General features: G+C 39.5%; 1 protein-coding gene across 2 annotated transcripts in view; it reads left to right on the top strand.

Moving 5' to 3' along the window:
- TAFA3 (TAFA chemokine like family member 3) overlaps positions 1–21,323 on the top strand; it is a 680,526-nt gene that overhangs the window by 218,912 nt on the left and 440,291 nt on the right. For both annotated transcript variants that reach the window (XR_010238909.1, XM_063955398.1), the window contains exon 2: positions 1,105–1,220. Coding sequence is in view for 1 of the 2 variants with exons in the window: in XM_063955398.1 (XP_063811468.1) it covers positions 1,106–1,220 (115 nt within the window). In the remaining variant the exon portion in view is untranslated. The remainder of the gene's footprint in view (positions 1–1,104; positions 1,221–21,323) is intronic.

The raw sequence follows: 21,323 nt of genomic DNA, 5'->3' as shown, positions 1-21,323 counted from the left end.
CTCGGAATGAGGGCCATGGTGTAGTATAGATAATTGCAAACATAAACTGCTGAAGGGTCTACATTGTGACTGGTTTACCAGTATGTCCTGGAGGCAGTTGTTGGTCTACATCTATTTATGACAACAGATGTCAGTGTGAGTAGTCCTACTCCTGTGCATCTTATTTCATATCACATTGTTTCAACAAAAAGAGAAATACATTAATAAGCAAGAATGACCTGAATCATGCTCTTCAATTATATCAAACAGAGACCAATTCATGTGCAACTACATGAAGGCAAAATAAAGGTGGGACATAGATATAGGCCAAGAAATACAAGCTTTCTATAAATATTGATGATGCACTCCTTATTGGCTCAGGTATAGGTTTATGAAGGATAGTTTTTTGCTGACTTGTACCTAGATTGCCACAATCTGTAACATATTTATGAATCATGGATTAGTGGTTAGACTTGACAAAACTGAGAATTTACACTAGGGTAAATGTACTTATATAAGCTTCTAAAACAGAGAATTGGTGAGGTTGCCCATAGCAACCAATCAGATGCTGTGTCTCATTTCTCTATTGCCTTTTAGAAAATGATAGACAGCATCTGATTGGTTGCTATGGGCAAAATCACCAATTCTGTTTTCAAGGTTTTAGTAAATTTACTCATCTGAATCCATAAAAAAAGTGGACAGGCTTAAGACAGTACTCCAAAACTACTACTTCTTTGAAGAACATTTCTACTTCAAATTGACATTGCTTTATGAGAGTTGCCTGCAACAAACTGCTTGTGAATCACTATAACAAATGCAGCTGTCACCATCACTATTCACATCTGAGGGGCTAAAATACAAAACCACACGTATAACTTTTGTACAGGTTTACAGCAGACCTGAGCGTCTGTCATAGGGATCAATGATCCCTGTGACAGCTGCATGCACATATGACAAATGCACAGTTTTCAAATGCATTTTTTACTTACAAAAAATTTACGTAAATGTTTACTATTTTTTCAGTTTTACACTAATTGAAAAGGCACATTTTCTGTTTGTAACTGTTTCTGGACAACATGTATGTAACATACAACATTATACTAATATAAATATTTTTTTTTTCAGAATGGGTAAAAGAGAGATACAAAGCTTCATCAGATGGGTATTGGTTCTCACTCTCTGCCTTTTAACCCTATGGGGACGTATCGCGGTAGCATCAACACATCACAGAATCCACTCAGGTAGGCAGAAGGTTTTACTGAACAGTATGGATATGATAGAATTAAATAGTCTAATATCTACAAGGCTTATTTTCCTGGATATATAGGATCTTCTCAAAAATATTCTAATCATGTCTTGGGATCTTTAGAACAGGTAAATTAATTGTGTTTAGTGCTGACTTGGAGTCTTTGCCAATAGTAGCATGATGTAGAGTTTTTAACCCTTGGTATTTTGTTTGCCTTTTTCATTTTGGCTTGTATTATAATAAGATAGTTTGTACAGCTTGCTGTATGTTGCTGTACTGGATACCTAACTGCAATCACTCACTATTAGTACATATTTTGACATTGATAATAAAATGGTAATTTGTTTCTTCCTTGACTTTAATCATATTACAAGGAACAGCTGTGGCCCTACCTCCACATCTTAGGTTAATAATCGTGGGTTGAAATGACCACACTGTTCTGTACGCTATAATTTAATATAACTACCTTCAGAAAATGTTTGACAATCTCTAGCAGAGCCTTGCAATCCAATGTTTAATGTCCCCAAGTATAGACTTTTCCTGCAAATCCTCACAGAATCAGAAGTGGTTCTCTCTCATACGCAGTGATGGACCTGTCAGCATAACTCAGATTTTCTTGCCAATTTCAGCAAAATAATCTCTACCCATAAATTTGGTATATATGTGTTTTTCTTTGGAATGAATAAGGCTTATTTCTTTCTGTGAAATTGTTAAACATATAATGTCTGACCTAAGTGACCTACAATGTTTGAATCTGGTGTAAATTAGAATATAAATTTACCCACTGATAATACTTTAAAAAATATGTTGAGTTTATTGCAGTGACGAAAATAAGAAAGGTTGAATGTTGGAGGCAGGTAATAAAGCAAATGGGCTATCAAGGTTACTCATTTTTCTTATTACTGATTTATTGTCAGGATTGACTCTGTGTTTACTGGAATCATGTTACATTTCATAAGGGCTTATTCAGATGAAAGATTTTTAGTGCAATCTTCCAACTTGTTCAAAATAGAGATCAACCCTAGTGGCGATTTCTGTGCATCTATATATTTTATTATTTCTATCCTTAGTGTATAAAACATCAACACATTATTCAGTTCTGAACATTGAGCCAATCATGACACAAACATATATTGTCATGAAACAAAACATAAAGATGCTCCTGACCAAATGAATTTACAATCCAAGAAGTGTTGTTAGACGTATAAGATAGTACAATACAATTGTAGCTCCTATAGACAGAAGTTGTTATTTGTGAAGCACATTGGAAGCACACTGGTAAACGGGTGGTATTCATGTGACTGGCGGTCTGGTGACTGATGGTCACATGACCTCCACCGACATCCCGCCCCCTCACTATCCCGTCGGTATGCTGACCGCTGGTCAGACATACTGCACCCCTGGTAAACACTTGGGTTTGCACCAGTGTCACATGATTGTCCACTCTGCAGAGACCAAAGTTCCAGCCTACTGTAGCCTCTGCTTTCAGGAGTCTACAAACTGGAGGAGTGCATACAGTATGTGTGTGGAGAGGCAGAGAGATGTTCCCCCTTCTGCTGCTTTATAACCACATCTTTCATCAAATTACATTTATTTCTCCTAATATAATGCTTAGGTTAGCTGTATTTATTGTCACAATAGATCATGAGAATGATGATCCTCAACTACTCAAATTTCTGTCAATAGCTTACCAAAAACATCTGATTTCTCACCTGTACCAATGTTATCTGTCTTTTTAAACTATGAAAAGACATTCCCAATCTGCTCACTACAGTTCTCATGCAAACTCATGTATGTTTTTTGATGTAATGATTGGCTTGTAATTGGCATTGCATGTGTGGGGAAGTTGCTCAGTGAAACATAGTTTATTATTTCATGCTGTCTGTTGTTTACCTCCTTTGATCATTTGGCCATTGGGGTCAGGTGTATTATATCTTTACATTTAGTGAGGTGTAAAGGACAGAGTGCGATTCCTGATTAGTAAAAAAATAATAATACCAAAACACTGAACAACATCACCAAACAGGTAATTTCAACTTTAAACTTGTCATTTATTTTGTACTGTCTGGACATGGCTACTAATAACAGATGCACAGACAAAATTCTTAAAGCTATGTGTGCAAATGCTAGGAGCTTAGGAGACAAAATTCCAGAACTATCGCTAATTGAGATAATGACAAGGGATTACCTGGATTTTGTGGCAATTACAGAGTCATGGTGCAATGAGAATCATGACTGGGACATAGCTATACCAGGATACAATTTATTTAGGAAGGATAGAATGGGAAGAATAGGAGGAGGGGTAGCAATGTATGTGAAAAAAAGCATAAATGCTACTTTAATACAAAATATTGAAGATAAAACTGAGGCCCTTTGGGTCACCATAGAAACTGGGGAGAAGGACATTCACATTGGGGGGATCTATAGACCACCAGGCGAGGGGAAGGATTTGGACAGGAACCTATTGTTGGACATCACTAAAATGGCTTTAAAGGGAGAAGTCATAATCATGGGAGACTTTCATTTACCTGATGCCAATTGGGAGGGGTCTTTTGCAAGTTCAGCTACAAGTGGCAAATTTCTACATTCCTTACAGGGAGCATCTCTCAAGCAATCGGTGAGAGAGCCCACTCGCAAAGACTCAATATTATATTTAAAATTTACAAATGGTGACAGGATATCTGACATATATGTGGGTGAGCACCCGGGATCCAGTGACCATCAAGCAGTATGGTTTAGTATAAAGACAGGATCCAACTCCTGTCATACAAAAACAAAGGTGTTGGATTTTAGAAATGCTGACTTTGCAAAAATGGGGAGATGTTTAAGTGATTTATTGGTGGACAGGAGGAACTTGGAAGGAGTGCAGGAGAGGTGGGAAAAACTGAAAAGTGCAATACTAAGTGCAACAGACATTTGTATCAAAAGGGTTAGGAAAAGCACAAGGAAAAGGAAGCCAGTGTTGTTCATAAAAGAAGTATCAACTAGTGTGAAAGCAAAAAAGATGCCTTTTAGGAAATACAAACAGGAAAAACAAAAGATGCCTTTTAGAAAAAATACAAACAGACTCAAAATAATAATGACAAAGAGGTGTATCTTAACAGATGAAAGGATGCTAAGAAAGTGATCAGACGTGCAAAGGCAGAAGCTGAATAGAAAACGGCCCAGTCATTAGATAAAGGGGGCAAAACTTTTTAAGTATATAAGTGAAAGGAGAAAATCAAATGTAGGAATAATAAGACTTAAGACAGAGAGTGAGCATTTGGTGGAGGGAGACAAGGCAATAGCAGATCACCTAAATAATTATTTTTGCTCAGTATTTACTACAGAAGGAGAAGGGATGGGGCCACAGTTAAGTTACAAGGACATTCATAAAAATAAGGTAGATGAAAGTACATTTACAGAGGAGAAGGTCCTAACAGAACTTTCAAAACTAAACGTAGATAAATCAATGGAGCCAGATGGGATACACCCAAGGATACTCAAAGAGCTAAAGGATGTGCTGGTTACACCTTTAACAGAATTATTTAACCATTCTCTAAGTAAGGGTGCCATTCCAGAGGACTGGAAAAGAGTAAATGTAGTTCCACTGCACAAAAGTGGAAGCAAGGAAGAATCAAGTAACTACAGACCAGTAAGCCTTACATCAGTATTAGGGAAAGTAATGGAAAAACTATTAAAAGAAAGAGTTGTGGAATATCTTAAATCAAACAAATTACAGGATCCAAAACAGCATGGATTTACTGGTGGGAGATCATGCCAAACAAATCTTATTGACTTTTTTGACTCTGTGACGAAAATAATAGACCAAGGGGGAGCTGTAGATATAGCATATCTAGACTTTAGTAAGGAATTTGGCACTGTCCCACATTGCAGACTGCTAAATAAACTTGAAAGCATGGGGGTGGATTATAAAACAGTTAAATGGATAAGAACCTGGTTGCAGGATAGGAAACAGACAGTTGTAGTAAATGGAGTGCAATCTATGGAGGGAAATGTTACCAGTGGAGTACCCCAGGGATCTGTACTTGGTCCAGTTCTCTTTAATATCTTTGTTGGTGACATTGCAAATGGTATTGAAGGGAAAGTATGCCTTTTTGCAGCTGATACAAAGATATGCAACAGGATAGACACACTGGGCGGGGTAAAACAAATGATTGATGACCTAGGTAGGCTTGAGAAATGGTCAAGAACGTGGCAACTACAGCTTAATGCTAAAAAATGCAAAATCATGCACTTGTGTATCAAAAACCCAAAGGCAAAATATAGTATCAAGGATACTATAATGGAAACTACTGAGGAGGAAAGGGATTTAGAAGTCACTATTTCAAGTGACTTGAAGGCAGGAAAGCAATGCAACAAAGCAATGAGAAAGGCAAGTCAGATGCTTGGTTGCATAGGGAGAGGAATCAGTAGCAGGGAAAAAGAAGAGATAATGCCACTGTATAGGTCATTGGTACGTCCCCATCTGGAATACTTTGTCCAGTTCTGGAGATCATATCTCCAGAAGGATATAAATACATTAGAGAGTGTACAAAGAAAGGCAACTAAAATGGTGCATGGCCTACATCACAAAACTTACCCGGAAAGGCTAAAAGATCTTAACATGTATAGTTTGGAGGAGAGAAGGGACATGATAGAAACTTTCAAATATATCAAGGGTCTTAAAGTTCAGGAGGGAAACATTCTTCAAAGGAAGATAAGTATTAGAACTCGAGGACATACACTGAGACTGGAGGGGGGGGGGTTCAGGGGAAATGAAAGGAAAAATTACTTCTCAGAAAGGGTAGTGGATAAGTGGAATAGCCTCCCATCAGAGGTGGTAAAGGCTAAGACTGTAGAGCAATTTAAACATGCTTGGGATAGGCATATGAATATCCTTGCAAAGAATTAAGGTTCAAAAAGGGTTGAGATTGCCTAAAGGATAAAAAAAAGGGCAGACTAGATGGGCCAAGTGGTTCTTATCTGCTGTCAAATTCTATGTTTCTATGATAGAGTATAACTGACTGCATACTTAGGGGGTCATTCCGAGTTGATCACTAGCTGCCGTTGTTCGCTACGTAGCGATCGGTGAAAAAAACAGCTAATCTGCATATGCGTATGCACCGCAATGCGCACACGCATTGTACGGGTATGAAGTCCTTTTTGGTTTTGCACTGGTTCTAGCGACGATTCCAATTGCACAGCCGAACGCAAGGAGATTGACAGGAAGTGGGAGTTTCTCAGTGACAACTGACCGTTTTCTAAGTGTGTTTGCAAAAACGCAGGTGTGGCCGGGCGTTTGCTGGGCGGGTATCTGACGTCATTACAGTGTCACTCGTTGCTGCAATCATCGCACAGAGTGAGTAATTACAGGGCTGGTCTTGTTCTGCACAAAATGTGTTTGGTGCCACACGGCTGCACAGGCGTTCGCACTTCTGCAAAGCAAAAATACACTCCCCCATGTGCGGCGACTATGCGTTTGCACGGCTGCTAAAAGTAGCTAGCGAGTGATCAACTCGGAATGACCCCCTTAGTTCTAGTATACGTGTGTATATTTCTGTATATATAGTTTTATTATACTTGTGAATGTTTGTGTATACAGTAGTCATAGTATATTTGTGTATATTATATTTGTGTATATACAGTTATAGTATATTTGTGTATATACAGCTATATTATACTTGTGTCTATTTAAAGATTTGTTTATACTGGGTAAAATTTGGTTTCTCTATCGAAGTTCTACTATAAGGTGCAAACTGCCCCAATAGTATAGGGCTAATCTCTGTCAGCTCAAAATAAAGTTCCTTTAAGGAGTAGACTAAAAAGGTTATGTGCCTCTCCAAACAGCAAGATGCATCCTAAAAAGATGGAATCTCTCCAAGTCTTTATCTCATTTCAATGATATCACTCCAGAAACTTAAATCACCTTGCTTACACTGCTCTGCAAAACCAGAAGAACTCACATACTCCACCCTGCTCCTCCTATTGTCTTCTCCACAGATGGACTTTTAATGGAAATGTAGAAGTACTAGCAAAGATCAATTCACATAGCACCACCAAAGTGCAGCAGATGTATACCCTTATATGATTTATCATTAGTTCCAGGAGTATGCATAAGACTCAGACTACAAAGGAATGGACATTACCTTGTTCCAGAGGGATCAGGATAGCGGGAAGTTAGATTTGCCAATACGTGCATTGGGAATGAGCTTTGAAGTTTAAAAAGGTGAATGTGGGCGTGAGAATGAAGTGGATCGATACAAAGAAGCTGAAAAAAGGATTTTTCTTATTTATATAAGTGACAGTGGCTTATTTATAATGGGTGCAGAGTGTTCTTGGCTTGCCTTGATGCAGGGGCCCATATGCACTGCACATCTGCACCCAGAACAGACTCCACTGTGTGCCATGCAGTGAGTAACATCCATGTAATTTGCAGGCAGTGCAACTTTTTAATATCTTCAGAAACATGGTTCCAGTGCATCTGTTAGCACAGATTCTGAGCAGATCCTTAGTCATCGCCTGTGTATGTGCTAATGCCTATGTTTTGTAGCATGGGAATTTTGGAAAGGCGTTCCAGTAGGTGCACAGTATTGTCAGATGGAAAGGTTTACAGTACATCAGGGTCCCTTATGGTAGAGTAGTGTATTTAGCAATCCACCAAATCTTCAGAGTATGTCAAGTGGGAATTCCTCCCTTTGAGGTTCACATTTTATTCCTCATTGGCATCCCATGCTGTTTTCCTTTTTTTTTCCCTTAAATCACTTTTTTTGTTTTTTTAAATACTCATTAAATGAAATTTAATATAGAATGGCAAATATAATGCCACTGGAACGTTCACATTTCATTAGGTTACAGAAGTAAAGCATGTACATGTCCCATTGGAACAAAAGTCTATCAGATTGACATTCCATACTCAGTTATGTGTACAACACAATCATTTATGGAGGCCCAATTTAATTAGTGTTTCTGATGTTGCTCTCATGTGTTCATTAGTAAAGGCTTAAGTTGGGTTTTCATGTACTTTGTTGTGGTTTGTTACACTTACAGCAGCTCTTAGATACCTCACAACATTCCCGAATTACAAAATCAAGACTATTTTTTAAATCCCTCAATATCCCTAAATCATTGCCAAATCTACACAGTGCACAGTATTTAACATTAGGCCACGACATGCCAATTTCCCATTAGATGACATTCCAATTTCCACTAATAATCAGGACTGTTTTGTATAAAATAAGGACTATTGGTGGAGGACGGATACTGTCTTTGTATGTCTAATTTTCCCTTAGTCGTGAATTTACAGTGAAGTCATAACTCCTGAATATGATCATCTTTCAAATATTGAAACGGTAACACCACTGAATTTCCTCAGTCCACTAAAACATATGTGTAGAATCTGTTCAGTTTCTGTGCAATTAGTGCATTTTGCACGTTTTAAGCTACACAGGGCCTAATTCAGCATGGATCGTTAATAGAAGTAGAAATGCTCTGCCCTGACAGAAAGAAAAAAAAAACCTGCATATTTGCAAATGCATCACAGATTTTTTGCCATATAAGCAAATGTAAGTAGGTCTGAGGCTGTCACTAATCTGCAACTGAGACGGGCTGGAAATAGTCCGCACTGACGTCAGAGACCCTCCCCAAAAATGCCTGGCCACGCCTGCATTTTTTCTGACTTATAGAATAAATGAATATCAATATCGCAAACAAAGTTCAAATGCAGCCTCTGTGACAAGTAGGAGGCTCCACAAAACTCCTCAGATCAAATGGCATAAAAAAGAAATGGCGCAAATAAACAGTACATGGTGTTCATAAGGAGTGTGATGCTTACTCTTTCCATATAATTATTTCTTTGTGCTGATTCCAGAAACTTTTGCACTGAGCTTTCATACTGTAGTCATCATCTCAAAAGCAAAGAGAGAGAGGAAATAGTGCAATACAGTCTAAAACGGAACAGATTTTATTCTCATATCACACTATATACAGTATATAAAATTTTTTGCAAATAGTCACACGTGGTTAAAAGGGTTCCTCTCTCCTCCAAAACCAGTTCACCCTCTTGGATGGTCCCGGAAATCCGTTCCACCAGTCTGTGTTAAAGTGCAAGTTTCTGGAGCAGTTCCCCAAATGGTTCAAGAAGCCACCAAATGCTTAACGCGTTTCGGATCTTTGTCCTTCATCAGAAGCATAGTGGCATATCAGAAAGGAACTATACAGTATTTATACCCTCTATACTTACTGTCCAACCCTAAAGGCCGTACTTCTATTTCTCGCCTTAGTCGCGGCCGGAAGTGGCTTTGCGGTATTGCGCCACAACTGTCACAACATAGGATGGAAAGGACATTCCCAGCCATTTGCATTCCACCCTGCATTTCATCCCATGATCGGAAGTGACGATTCAGAATACACAGGCAGTTCCTGGACGTTTTGTATTCCGTACTGCGTTCAGGTTTAATCTATACCGGAAGTGGATGCGGTCCTCATCATAAATGCATTCGACAACAAATTTCATGTGGTCCATCCACATTACCCTCTTATAAAAGGCTCTTATATAGTCCATGTCCATCCAGTATTATACATACAAAACAAATACAAACATAAATTAAAAACACGATATACTGTAGAAATACCAATATATAGAAATCGGAGATCAGGATAAGAAATAAATACAAGATAAGAGGAGATATAAGTATACATATATATAAAATATATAAAACCTATAAAAAGAGAGGGTTATTAAATTAAAGGATCCATTTTACTTCAAATTCCCCATTTAGTCCTCTAGGTACTAAGGATTTTAATTTATGTTCTTTTTTAAAATGTGCAGAGACATTATGGGTATCAAGCCCCTTTTTTATATTATAAATATGTTCAGCCAGACAAGTTTTTAAATTCCTACTCGTCTTCCCAACATACACTAAACCACATGAACATGCTAAACCATAAATTGCATACTTTGTGTTACATGTAATAAAATCCTTTATATCATAATTAACACTATTCACTTTAAAATCTTTTATTTTACTGATTCCTTTTACTGTCCTGCACATTGTACATAACCTACACCTATGGAAGCCGCAACTTCTATTATTCATTCGTTTTGGTATATCTATGCCACTGCGTAATAGTTTGTCCTTTAAAGATGGGGCCCTTCTATATATAAAGGAAGTTTTTCTGGTAATCGTTCTCCAATAATGGGGTCATTCTTCAGAATACTAACTGCCTCAAGTTCTTTATATTGCAAACTATAATTACTTATGAAAGACCATTCTACATTTTTCTGATTTGGATTTTTCTCTTTTTTTTCTCTTCTACAGACCTTTTCTCTCAATTTTTATTGCTTTCTCTTTTGCTACTTCAACCTTCTGTTTATCATATCCCTTTTCTAAAAATCTGTTGCATATTTCCTCCATTTGGTCATTGAAGACATTTTCCTCTGTACAATTACGTTTAACACTTAATAGTTGTCCAAAAGGTAAACCGTCCAGCCAATTATTATGATGCTGGCTTGTTCTCTCTGTATAACTATTTGAGTATGTCGATTTTTCGAAAAAATTTTGTATATAAAAAGCTATTTTTAACATATATGGATAAGTCTAAAAAATATATTTCTGTCTGACTTATAGAGAAAGTTAGGGAAATATTAAAATCATTCTGATTTAAAGAATCACAGAAAAATGTAAGGTCGTCATCTGACTTTATTTGATCCATTTCTGGGACTATTTTGTTTACACGTCTTGACACCCCCAGAAAAGGGCAGGTTTCCGCCCAAAAACACTGTCAGTCAAACAGTGGCTGCATTGCGTTTACGATCTGTACACACTTTCTGTCACTATTACCCCACGCAAATGCGGAATGCAAATGTTACGTATGCACAGTCATTTGATAATCGCTCCATTTGCGAATTCTCTAATTAGAAATCCATGCTGAATTAGACCCACAATGTATGCAATAGTGCTAAAAATCAAAAGCTTGAGGCATACTTTATATATTATCTCCTGTTCAATATGCTGCTGCAGTATATTACGAGGAACAACTCACACCACCAGAAAACCGAGCTTAATATCAATAAAAGCATCATACATTGTCTAGTATATTGGTTCCAATATTGTCAGCAGTGCTTTGCTGAATCACTGCAGACTTATTTGTCTTTCACGTTGTACATACAAAAGTCAATGAAAATGTGATTTGCAAACGCCCTTCTGGTTTTAAGAACATTTCATTTCCAACTCCAGAGAGGAATTGAAAAGCAGACTTAGCATAATGTTGGTATTCTGTGGAGCACAGCATCGGCTGTAGGTTGACTTAACAAGTAGGGAAAGCAGACTGTGTCTTAAGATTTCTTAACAGAAGGATGTAAAGCTCATTAGTATTCTCCTATCATTTTTAAAGCAATTGAAAACTTTTAGAACACGTTACTATTTATTACCAAACAAATTAACTTAAAAAGGCATAATAAGGAAAGTAATGCATTAGAAATTTGCAGGTAAGGAAGGAAGAGCTGGCATTTGTGTTAAAAGTGGCAGTGGAAGTAAGGGACAGATGATTTTAAACTGTATATAGCACTTGCCTTAACACTTGTGATAATAGTTTCCTGCTGTGTTTTCACATTACCTACAATGTAAAACTAGTGACATCTCACAACCTTTGATAATTAATATATTTGTAGCTGATTATATATGGAGTTGGTAATGAGAATATCAAATTAAAAATAAGTGTTACCACACATGATTGCTGTGGATATGCAGCCCTCCCCTCCCGCCAGGTAAAATCTGCCCCCTCAGCTCATGTCAGTGAGCCAGATGCAATTCGTGAGACTGCACTGGCTTCACTGTGACTGGCAGTGACTTCCTATTGGTCCTACCTGTCACTACAGGCAGTCCTATTGAGAGGTTTTTCCTCCCTCTGGGACTGCCAGACCTGACTGTGAATAGCAGAGAGACGGCTTCTTAGCCATCTCTCTTCGGGCAGCCCTAGCTGGCTACTATGGGCTGCAGCTGATGCAGTCCATAGAAGCTGTGGGTTTGCACAATGTGCAGTACCATTGCCGTTACTGCGCATGTGCCAGTCCTGGCGTCTATGAACTACTGCACATTGTACAGATACCGGGTCTCGGCTGGTGGGGACAAGGGAGCAGGGACCCGGCAGTACGGCCAGTGTCAGCCCCTTTCCTACACCAAGGTAGGAGCAACCGCTGTACTCATTAGTTTAAGTTTAACTGAGTTTGGTCTGCTGTCAGTGGCATGTTAAATGAGACTAAATGGTCTCTTATTGCTAAGACTAAGTAATAGTTTATACAATAAAAATAATAATAATAAATAAAGCAAAATAAATAAATATGATTACATACACCTGCATACAAATGTGCACACTCACTAGTACTCACACACACACACTTCAGGCATGCATATATATTTAAACAAAACAAGTATATGAGCATATCATGAAAAATGTGCTTACTATACATGTGCACAACTAAGTAAATTCAGTGTAAATATATTTTCAGGCCCTCTGTCCCAGGTGGGTAGGATACAGTGATAATGTTATCATTTATTTATTTATTAACAGTTTCTTATATAGCGCAGCAAATTCCGTTGCGCTTTACAATTTGAAATAACAATAACAAACTGGGTGATAACAGTCATAGAGGTAGGAAGGCCCTGCTCGCAAGCTTACAATCTATAGGGAAATAGCACCTTTCCTTGTGTACATATGCCTATCTATTGCATAGAATGAGAAGACATGTGAGGATATGTGTGGATTGTACAGAGTGGATGTAATTTGATAGGAAGGTTTATGAAAGTTATGTTGGCGGTTCTGGAATTTGATACACTTGCCTAAAGAGGTGAGTTTTCAGGGAATGCTTGAAGGTTTGGAGACTAGAGGAGAGTCTTATTGTGCGTGGTAGGGCATTCCACAGAGTGGGTGCAGCCCGATGAAAGTCCTGCAGTCGTGAGTGGGAGCGAGTAATGAGTGTGGATGAGAGATGCAGGTCTTGTGAAGAGCGAAGAGGTTGGGTTCATTCTCTCCCCATCAATAGAGGGGGCATCAAGAAGAATAATGAGTGTTTGCTGCCACTCTCCATTACTCCGGGGCTACCATCAGAAATTGATGAGCATAATGCCCACCTATCTCTGCAACCTATGTGGCTTCCCCACCCGCCAGATGGCTATAGAGGTGTAGCATGAAGCCTTACACAATCACACATACATAAAATAGGAAATAAATATAAATGGTCAAAATTAGAATTGATCTAGAAGAGGGAACATCAAGTTCTCACATTGTGGTTCCATCTTAAACAGGCTACGCTGACACTAATAATCCCGGCTATAACCTGCTTGCGTTTCACAGGCAGACAGTGAATCAAAAGCAGTTTGCTGTTGTAATCATGGTCGCTGGCAGGAGCCTTTATCAGATAAGGAAGCATACAGGTGTGCTGCATGTACTCCTCTAATGTTCCCCCTTCAGTACACTGATAGCCTCATGAGTGTCTGTGGGGGCGATTCACTTGTTACATGGGACCTAAGCTCCTGGAGTGAGTAACCATAAACTATACAATTAATTCCCACTGCTAGCTGCACTTATCGCAGACTTCTGCTTGCACCATAACTGCATCGCATCTGCCATTTAGCACGGGAAAAGCTGCTTAACACGGTTAATCCCGTGTGTTCCTGTGACCATCGGAATTAATTGACTAGCTCCCGGGCACTTGCCCAGCAGCTAAATTCCTGTATGTGCAAAGATGAATTACAGGTGATTTGTGCATATGAAATTGTGCTATTTTCTGGAAAGGTGTGCTCATTATAGTGTGTGTAAATGTGTGTGTGTGTGTGTTTGTGTGTGCTTGTGTGTGCATACTCCACTACAGTGTGTGTGTAGGTGCGTGCCTGTGCTGCATTGCAGGGGATCTGTGTCCAAGGAATTGTGCTGCATTACAGGGGCTGTGTGACAAATCCCATGAACCTGGCAGAAGGGGGGATAGAGGGGGTCATTTAAGATGCAAAAAATAGTAGTACAGCATATTTGTTATGCATCATCACTCTTATAGTAAAACATCTTGTGCTAGTGGGTTCAGGCGCTACAGAGAAGATTTATTTTCTGTGACCATTACAGATAACAAATTGCAAATCTTAAATGCTTTGTTCAAAGAACAGCTTCCCATCAAATTTTATTTATTAACTTATTTATATAGCACACACATATTACTTAGAGCTACACCTTTACACTAGGTTTCAGTTTTTTGTCAAAAGCAAAATATCATATAACATGTAACAAAAAACAAAACAAAAAAAATATAAAAAAAAAATATATATATATATATATATACAGATGTAGCCACCTTTATCTTGACTGGCTGAGGCGTTTGTCCCGATCGAGCATACGCAGCGTAGGGAGGCGCGCCTAGTCACAGGGAGGCGTACCTAATCGCAGACAGAGCGTTTGGCGTTACCTTTACGTGTAATACCTGCGATCATCCACCAGATGTCGCTTTTTAAATCACCACTGAGCATGCGTGTGGTCTCCCGTAAAATACAATACTGAAATATATAATAAGGACTACTTTACTAAGGCGTCTCATTACGCTGCATACAGTAAATACTCATTACGCTGCATTATTTAATACAGTATATACGATACAGACACAGATAGTACAGCATACAGTATATGATCCATCTACATTACTTTATGAATATGTGAGCGTCCAAGTCCCGCAGACAAAACAACAGAAAACCAGTAGTGTACACTGTCGCAAATGGACGTGTTAGAAGTTCACTATTGCCTCCATTATACTTAGAAAGATTACAATGGAGAGAGATAAAAGCTCCTCCCTAAGTTCCTGGATGCCAAATCACTGTACTTAGTATCTATGTACAGTATGTTCTACTAGTGTACTAATTAGCACGAACAGCATGTAACACACAGTGGCAATTTTAATCTTTCTATGTATAATATTGAGAGATAAAAGCTTCTCCCTAAGTTTCTGGTTGCCAAATCACCAAACTTAGTATCTCTGCATAGTATTTTCTATTAGGGTACTAATTAGCACAAACAGCTAATTAGTGCCCTAATAGAGCATACTGTACAGAGATACTAAGTACGGTGATTTGGCATCCAGGAACTTACTGAGGAGCTTTTATCTCTCTCCATTATACATAGAAAGATTAAACTTGCCGCTGTACGTTACAAGCTGTTTGTGCTAATTAGTACACTAGTAAAACATACTGTACAGAGATACTAAGGATGGTGATTTGGCATCTAGGAACTTACTGAGGAGCTTTTATCTCTCTCCATTATACATAGAAAGATTAAACTTGCCACTCTACGTTACAAGCTGTTTGTGCTAATTAGTACACTAGTAGAACATAGAGTACAGAGATACTAAGGACAGTAATTTGGCATCCAGGAATTTAGGGAGGAGCTTTTATCTCTCTCCATTATACTTAGATAGATTACAATGGAGAGATTAAAGCTCCTCCCTAAGTTTGTGGATGCCAAATCACTGTACTTAGTATCTCTGTACAGTATGTTCTACTAGTGTACTAATTAGCACGAACAGCTTGTAACGTACAGTGGCAATTTTAATCTTTCTATGTATAATATAGAGAGATAAAAGCTCCTCCCTAAGCTCCTGGTTGCCAAATCACCATCCTTAGTATCTTTGCATAGTATTTTCTATTAGGGTACTAATTAGCACAAACAGCTTGTAACGTACAGTGGCAATTTTAATCTTACTATGTATAATATAGAGAGATAAAAGCTCCTCCCTAAGTTCCTGGTTGCCAAATCACCATCCTTAGTATCTCTGCATAGTATTTTCTATTAGGGTACTAATTAGCACAAACAGCTAATTGGTACCCTAATAGAACATACTGTACAGAGATACTAAGTATGGTGATTTTGTATCCAGGAACTTATTGAGGAGCTTTTATCTCTCTCCATTATACATAGAAAGATTAGACTTGCCACTCTACGTTACAAGCTGTTCGTGCTAATTAGTATACTAGTAGAACATAGAGAACAGAGATACTAAGGACAGTAATTTGGCATCCAGTAATTTAGGGATGAGCTTTTATCTCTCTCCATTATACTTAGATAGATTACAATGGAGAGATTAAAGCTCCTCCCTAAGTTCGTGGATGCCAAATCACTGTACTTAGTATCTCTGTACAGTATGTTCTACTAGTGTACTAATTAGCACGAACAGCTTGTAACGTACAGTGGCAATTTTAATCTTTCTATGTATAATATAGAGAGATAAAAGCTCCTCCCTAAGTTCCTGGTTGCCAAATCACCATCCTTAGTATCTTTGCATAGTATTTTCTATTAGGGTACTAATTAGCACAAACAGCTAATTAGTACACTAGTAGAACATAAAGTACAGAGATACTAAGGACGGTAATTTGGCATCCAGGAATTTAGGGAGGAGCTTTTATCTCTCTCCATTATACTTAGATAGATTACAATGGAGAGATTAAAGCTCCTCCCTAAATTCGTGGATGCCAAATCACTGTACTTAGTATCTCTGTACAGTATGTTCTACTAGTGTACTAATTAGCATGAACAGCTTGTAACGTACAGTGGCAATTTTAATCTTTCTATGTATAATATAGAGAGATAAAAGCTCCTCCCTAAGTTCCTGGTTGCCAAATCACCATCCTTAGTATCTCTGCATAGTATTTTCTATTAGGGTACTAATTAGCACAAACAGCTAATTGGTACCCTAATAGAACATACTGTACAGAGATACTAAGTATGGTGATTTTGTATCCAGGAACTTATTGAGGAGCTTTTATCTCTCTCCATTATACATAGAAAGATTAAACTTGCCGCTGTACGTTACAAGCTGTTCGTGCTAATTAGTACCCTAATAGAACATACTGTACAGAGATACGAAGTATGGTGATTTGGCATCCAGTTAAAAGCTGTTCGTGCTAATTAGTATACTAGTAGAACATACTGTACAGAGATACTAAGAATGGTGATTTGGCATCTGGGAACTTCCAGAGGAGCTTTTATCTCTCTCCATTTTACATAGAAAGATTAAACTTGCCGCTGTACTTTACAAGCTGTCCGTGCTAATTAGTACCCTAATAGAAAATACTATACAGAGATACTAAAGACGGTAATTTGGCACCCAGGAATTTAGGGAGGAGCTTTTATCTCTCTCCATTATACTTAGAAAGATTACAATGGAGAGAGATAAAAGCTCCTCCCTAAGTTCGTGGATGTCAAATCACTGTCCTTAGTATCTCTGTACAGTATGTTCTACTAGTGTACTAATTAGCAAAAACAGCTTGTAACGTACAGTGGCAAGTGTAATTTTTCTAAGTATAATGGAGTGAGATAAAAACTCCTCCCTATGTTCCTGGATGTCAAATTACCATGCTTAGCATTTCTGTACAGTATTTCCTATCTAGCCAGAAACCCTGTATCCTGTGCAAGCTAGGCGGACAACTGGAGGGGACCCGAAACACAGTTGCTTCCCGTTTCCTTTTCCAGTGTCACATAAACTAGTGGTTGGTCTGCCCCGAAAGCCAAGAGTCTCCTCTTTTGTACGGTTGCAGTGCTGAGTCTCTGGGACACCCAGAACCAGAGATATCAGTACGCAAAGTGGACCCATTTTCCCATAGACTATAATGGGACCGTTAATTCAGACCCACCATAGGTTCCGACGCTTGCCATGAGCCTTGTGGGGGTCACAGAAACTTGGGGTTGGTACCCTCCGGTAGCTAATTGTCTCCCCTTCCATACCAACCTAGTGATGAAGGCTCCCACCTCCCATGCTGAGAGTCACAAAGTGCCAACCTTTTTTTTTCTATGTTCCCGTGACATTCACTTTATTATTTTTTTTCTTTGTTGTACATTCAATGAAAGGGTGCACACAGGTTTCACATAAATCAAAGTAAATCTGCAGCAGCGATTCATTCCGCTATATACAAATACACAGCGGTAATGAGTATAAATTAGTGTATTCCAACGCAACTAACTGAGCAACACAGTACTGTAGATCGTCAGCATTTGTGTATTGTACCTGACCTGAACTCCCTCCCTGTCCACTGCATGACCTGTGCAGGCTCCCAGGGGGGAAGGGCGATGGGGGTAGGGAGAGGCGGTGGAAAACACTGTGCTTTTGAAATACAAATATTAACGTCCGAGTCCCCTAAGGCATAAACCAACACCAATGGGAAGGAAGTGCCAACCTTTTTTTAATGTGTTCCTGTAACATTCACTTTATTATTATTATTTTTCTTTGTTATACATTCAATGGAAGGGTGCACACAGGTTTCACATAAATCAGAGTGGGCGGTGGATTTTCCTACATACAGTAGTATACTGTTGCACATGTCTTGTATCCTGATCGGAACTCCCTCCCTGTCTACTGCATGTACTTTGCTGGCTCCCAGGGGGGGAAGGGGAAAGTGGGATGGGGGTAGGGCGAGGCAGTGGAAAATACCGTGTTCAAAGAAAAGGCATAATCAAAACCATGGGGAACTTTGCGGTGTATCGTTTTGCGCAAAGACCTCACTTATCCCTATCACCCCTGTGTATTTTAGCTAGGGGATTCTGACGCTCCTTCAGCATTGCCCCGTGACCTACCAAATCTGTGCTGTTACTTGCTCCATAGCCGAGGGCCTCCATTGGGCGAGGAGACACAGGCGGTAGCCATTTCAATTGAGTCTGCCCTGCTACAGAATTGTATGTATACCATATGGTGCATAGACCCTTAACAGTACAACTGCTCCTGCAGCTTTGCCCTAGTTTATGTGAATAACTCCCTCCCTGTCTACTGCATGACCTGTGCAGGATCCCAGGGGGGGAAGGGAGATGGGCAAGCAGGAGGCGGTGGAAAATACTGTGCTTTTGAAATGCAAGTACTGTATGAGTCTGAGTCCCCAGTAGCCTCCTGCTAGCCCATCGCCCTTTCCCCCTTGGAGCCTGCACAGATCATGCAGTGGACAGGGAGGGAATTCAGGTCCTGTGCAATACACAAATGCTGAAGATCTACTGTACTGTTTTGCTCACTCAGAATACACTCATTTCTACTCATTACCGCTGTGTAGATGCATTTAGTGTAAAGAATCGCTCCTGCAGATCTACTCTGATTTATATGAAACTTGTGTGCATCCTTCCATTGGATGTATTAGAGAGAAAAAAAAATATTAAAGTGAATGTCACGGGAACACATAAAAAAAAAAGGTTGGCACTTCCTTCCCATTGGTGTTGGTTTATGCCGTAGGGGACTCGGACGCTCATATAATTGCATTTCAAAGGCACGGTATTTTCCATCGTCTCCCCCTACCTCCATCGCCCTTCCCCCCTGGGAGCCTGCACAGATCATGCAGTAGACAGGGAGGGAATTCAGGTCCTGTGCAATACACAAACGCCGAAGATCTACTGTACTGTTTTGCTCAATTTGTTGCGTCAGAATACACTAATTTCTACTCATTGCCGCTGTGTAGTTGCATTTAGCATAAAGAATCGCTCCTGCAGATGTACTCTGATTTATATGTAACTTGTGTGCACCTTTCCATTGACTGTCTTACAATGAAAATAAAATAATACAGTGTATTATTACAATAAAAAAAAAAAAGAAGGCACATCAGGTCTCGAACCCTGGACCCTCAGCGTGGGAGGTGGGAGCCTTCACCCCTAGCCCACGATGCCTCATGAGAGATTCACAATTTCACGTGTAAAAGTACTGCAAACAGCGCCCGGCCCCCACCCCATTGGTGTTGGTTTATGCCTTAGAGGACTCGGACACTCGCATTTGTAAAGCACGGTATTTTCCACCGCCTCCTGCTAGCCCTCCATTCCCATTATGCCTTAGGGAACTCAGACGCTCATGTATTTTAAAAGCACGGTGTTTATACATTGTACTGTACATTCTTCCTTTTACACAATTAGTTGCGTCTCCATACACATACAGTACTCTACAGTAGGTCACCATCTTTTTCCACCGCCTCCCGTTACGCCTACAGTATTAACATTACAGTCGTCACTGACCAATTGCCAGAGCTGTACAGGTACAGGTAGATCAATCCGCTGCTATACTGTACGATCGAAAGTACTGGATTAGTGGAGCATTAGCCACCCAGTGGTGGAGATGTGTAATGCATGCTGAGTATCTAGATCGCCTCAACGCGCCTGCCTGTGATTAAACTCAGCTATCGCCTTAGCGTGACTAAACGGACGTCTAGGCGGAGAATCGGTCAAGACAAAGGTGGCTACATCTGTATATATGCATACTGTATAAATTCACAGCAATGGGCGGCACTCACAGGACTGATACAAACAGTAAGTAGAAAGGAGACACGGAGACTTGTTCTTAGATCTATGTTTCGGTTTTATTAAACCGTCATCAGGAATATACACGAAGAGACATACAAAACAGTTCTTACTTACATAACGCTTCCCTCAGCCTCGGAGCCACCGCCGCACCATCTTCCGGGTACCGTGACATCACTCACATGCAATGCGCGCCTCCCGGCGCACCCGACTGACGGCCCGGCGCCATGACAACCAAGCCCTAACAATAACAACTATCGTGAAAAATAAAAACAGCAATATAGTCACATGATCTCAAGTAGTACTGCACAACAGATGTACTTTAACACATATACATTTTATACATAGTCAAATTCTTGGCTATCATTCACCAAGTTACAGGCTACACAGAGCCCTACTAAAGATAGTATCAACGTTATGCTGAAGCTGAGAGTACTATCCCCCTAATTGAGCCAAATGCAGCTCTCACATCAACTACTGGATAAACCAAAAACTCATAAAAAGCAATTCAGAGACAATACCTCATTAAGTCCCCATGGAGAGACTGTATCTAAGCGGTGAATCCACCACGCCTCTCTTTGTAACAAAGCCTTGTTAGGATCACCCCCGTGAAGCCTTTTAGGGACCTGATCTATGATTTTATATTGCAATGTCCTCAGCCCATGATTAAATGCCTTTTTCAACCTGTCACACGCCATTTTAAGGCATTTAATCATGGGCTGAGCACATTATGTGTATTTGTGGCACTACTACTCTGAGCATTGTGTATAAGGGGTACTAATGTGGGCATTGTGCAAAAGGGGCATTACTGTGTGTCATAAGGGACACT

This window comes from Pseudophryne corroboree, chromosome 2, assembly GCF_028390025.1.
Source record: "Pseudophryne corroboree isolate aPseCor3 chromosome 2, aPseCor3.hap2, whole genome shotgun sequence".
Classification (NCBI taxonomy): Eukaryota; Metazoa; Chordata; class Amphibia; order Anura; family Myobatrachidae; genus Pseudophryne; species Pseudophryne corroboree.
Note: the sequence above shows the minus strand (reverse complement) of the source record. Positions and strands in the feature narration are given on the sequence as shown.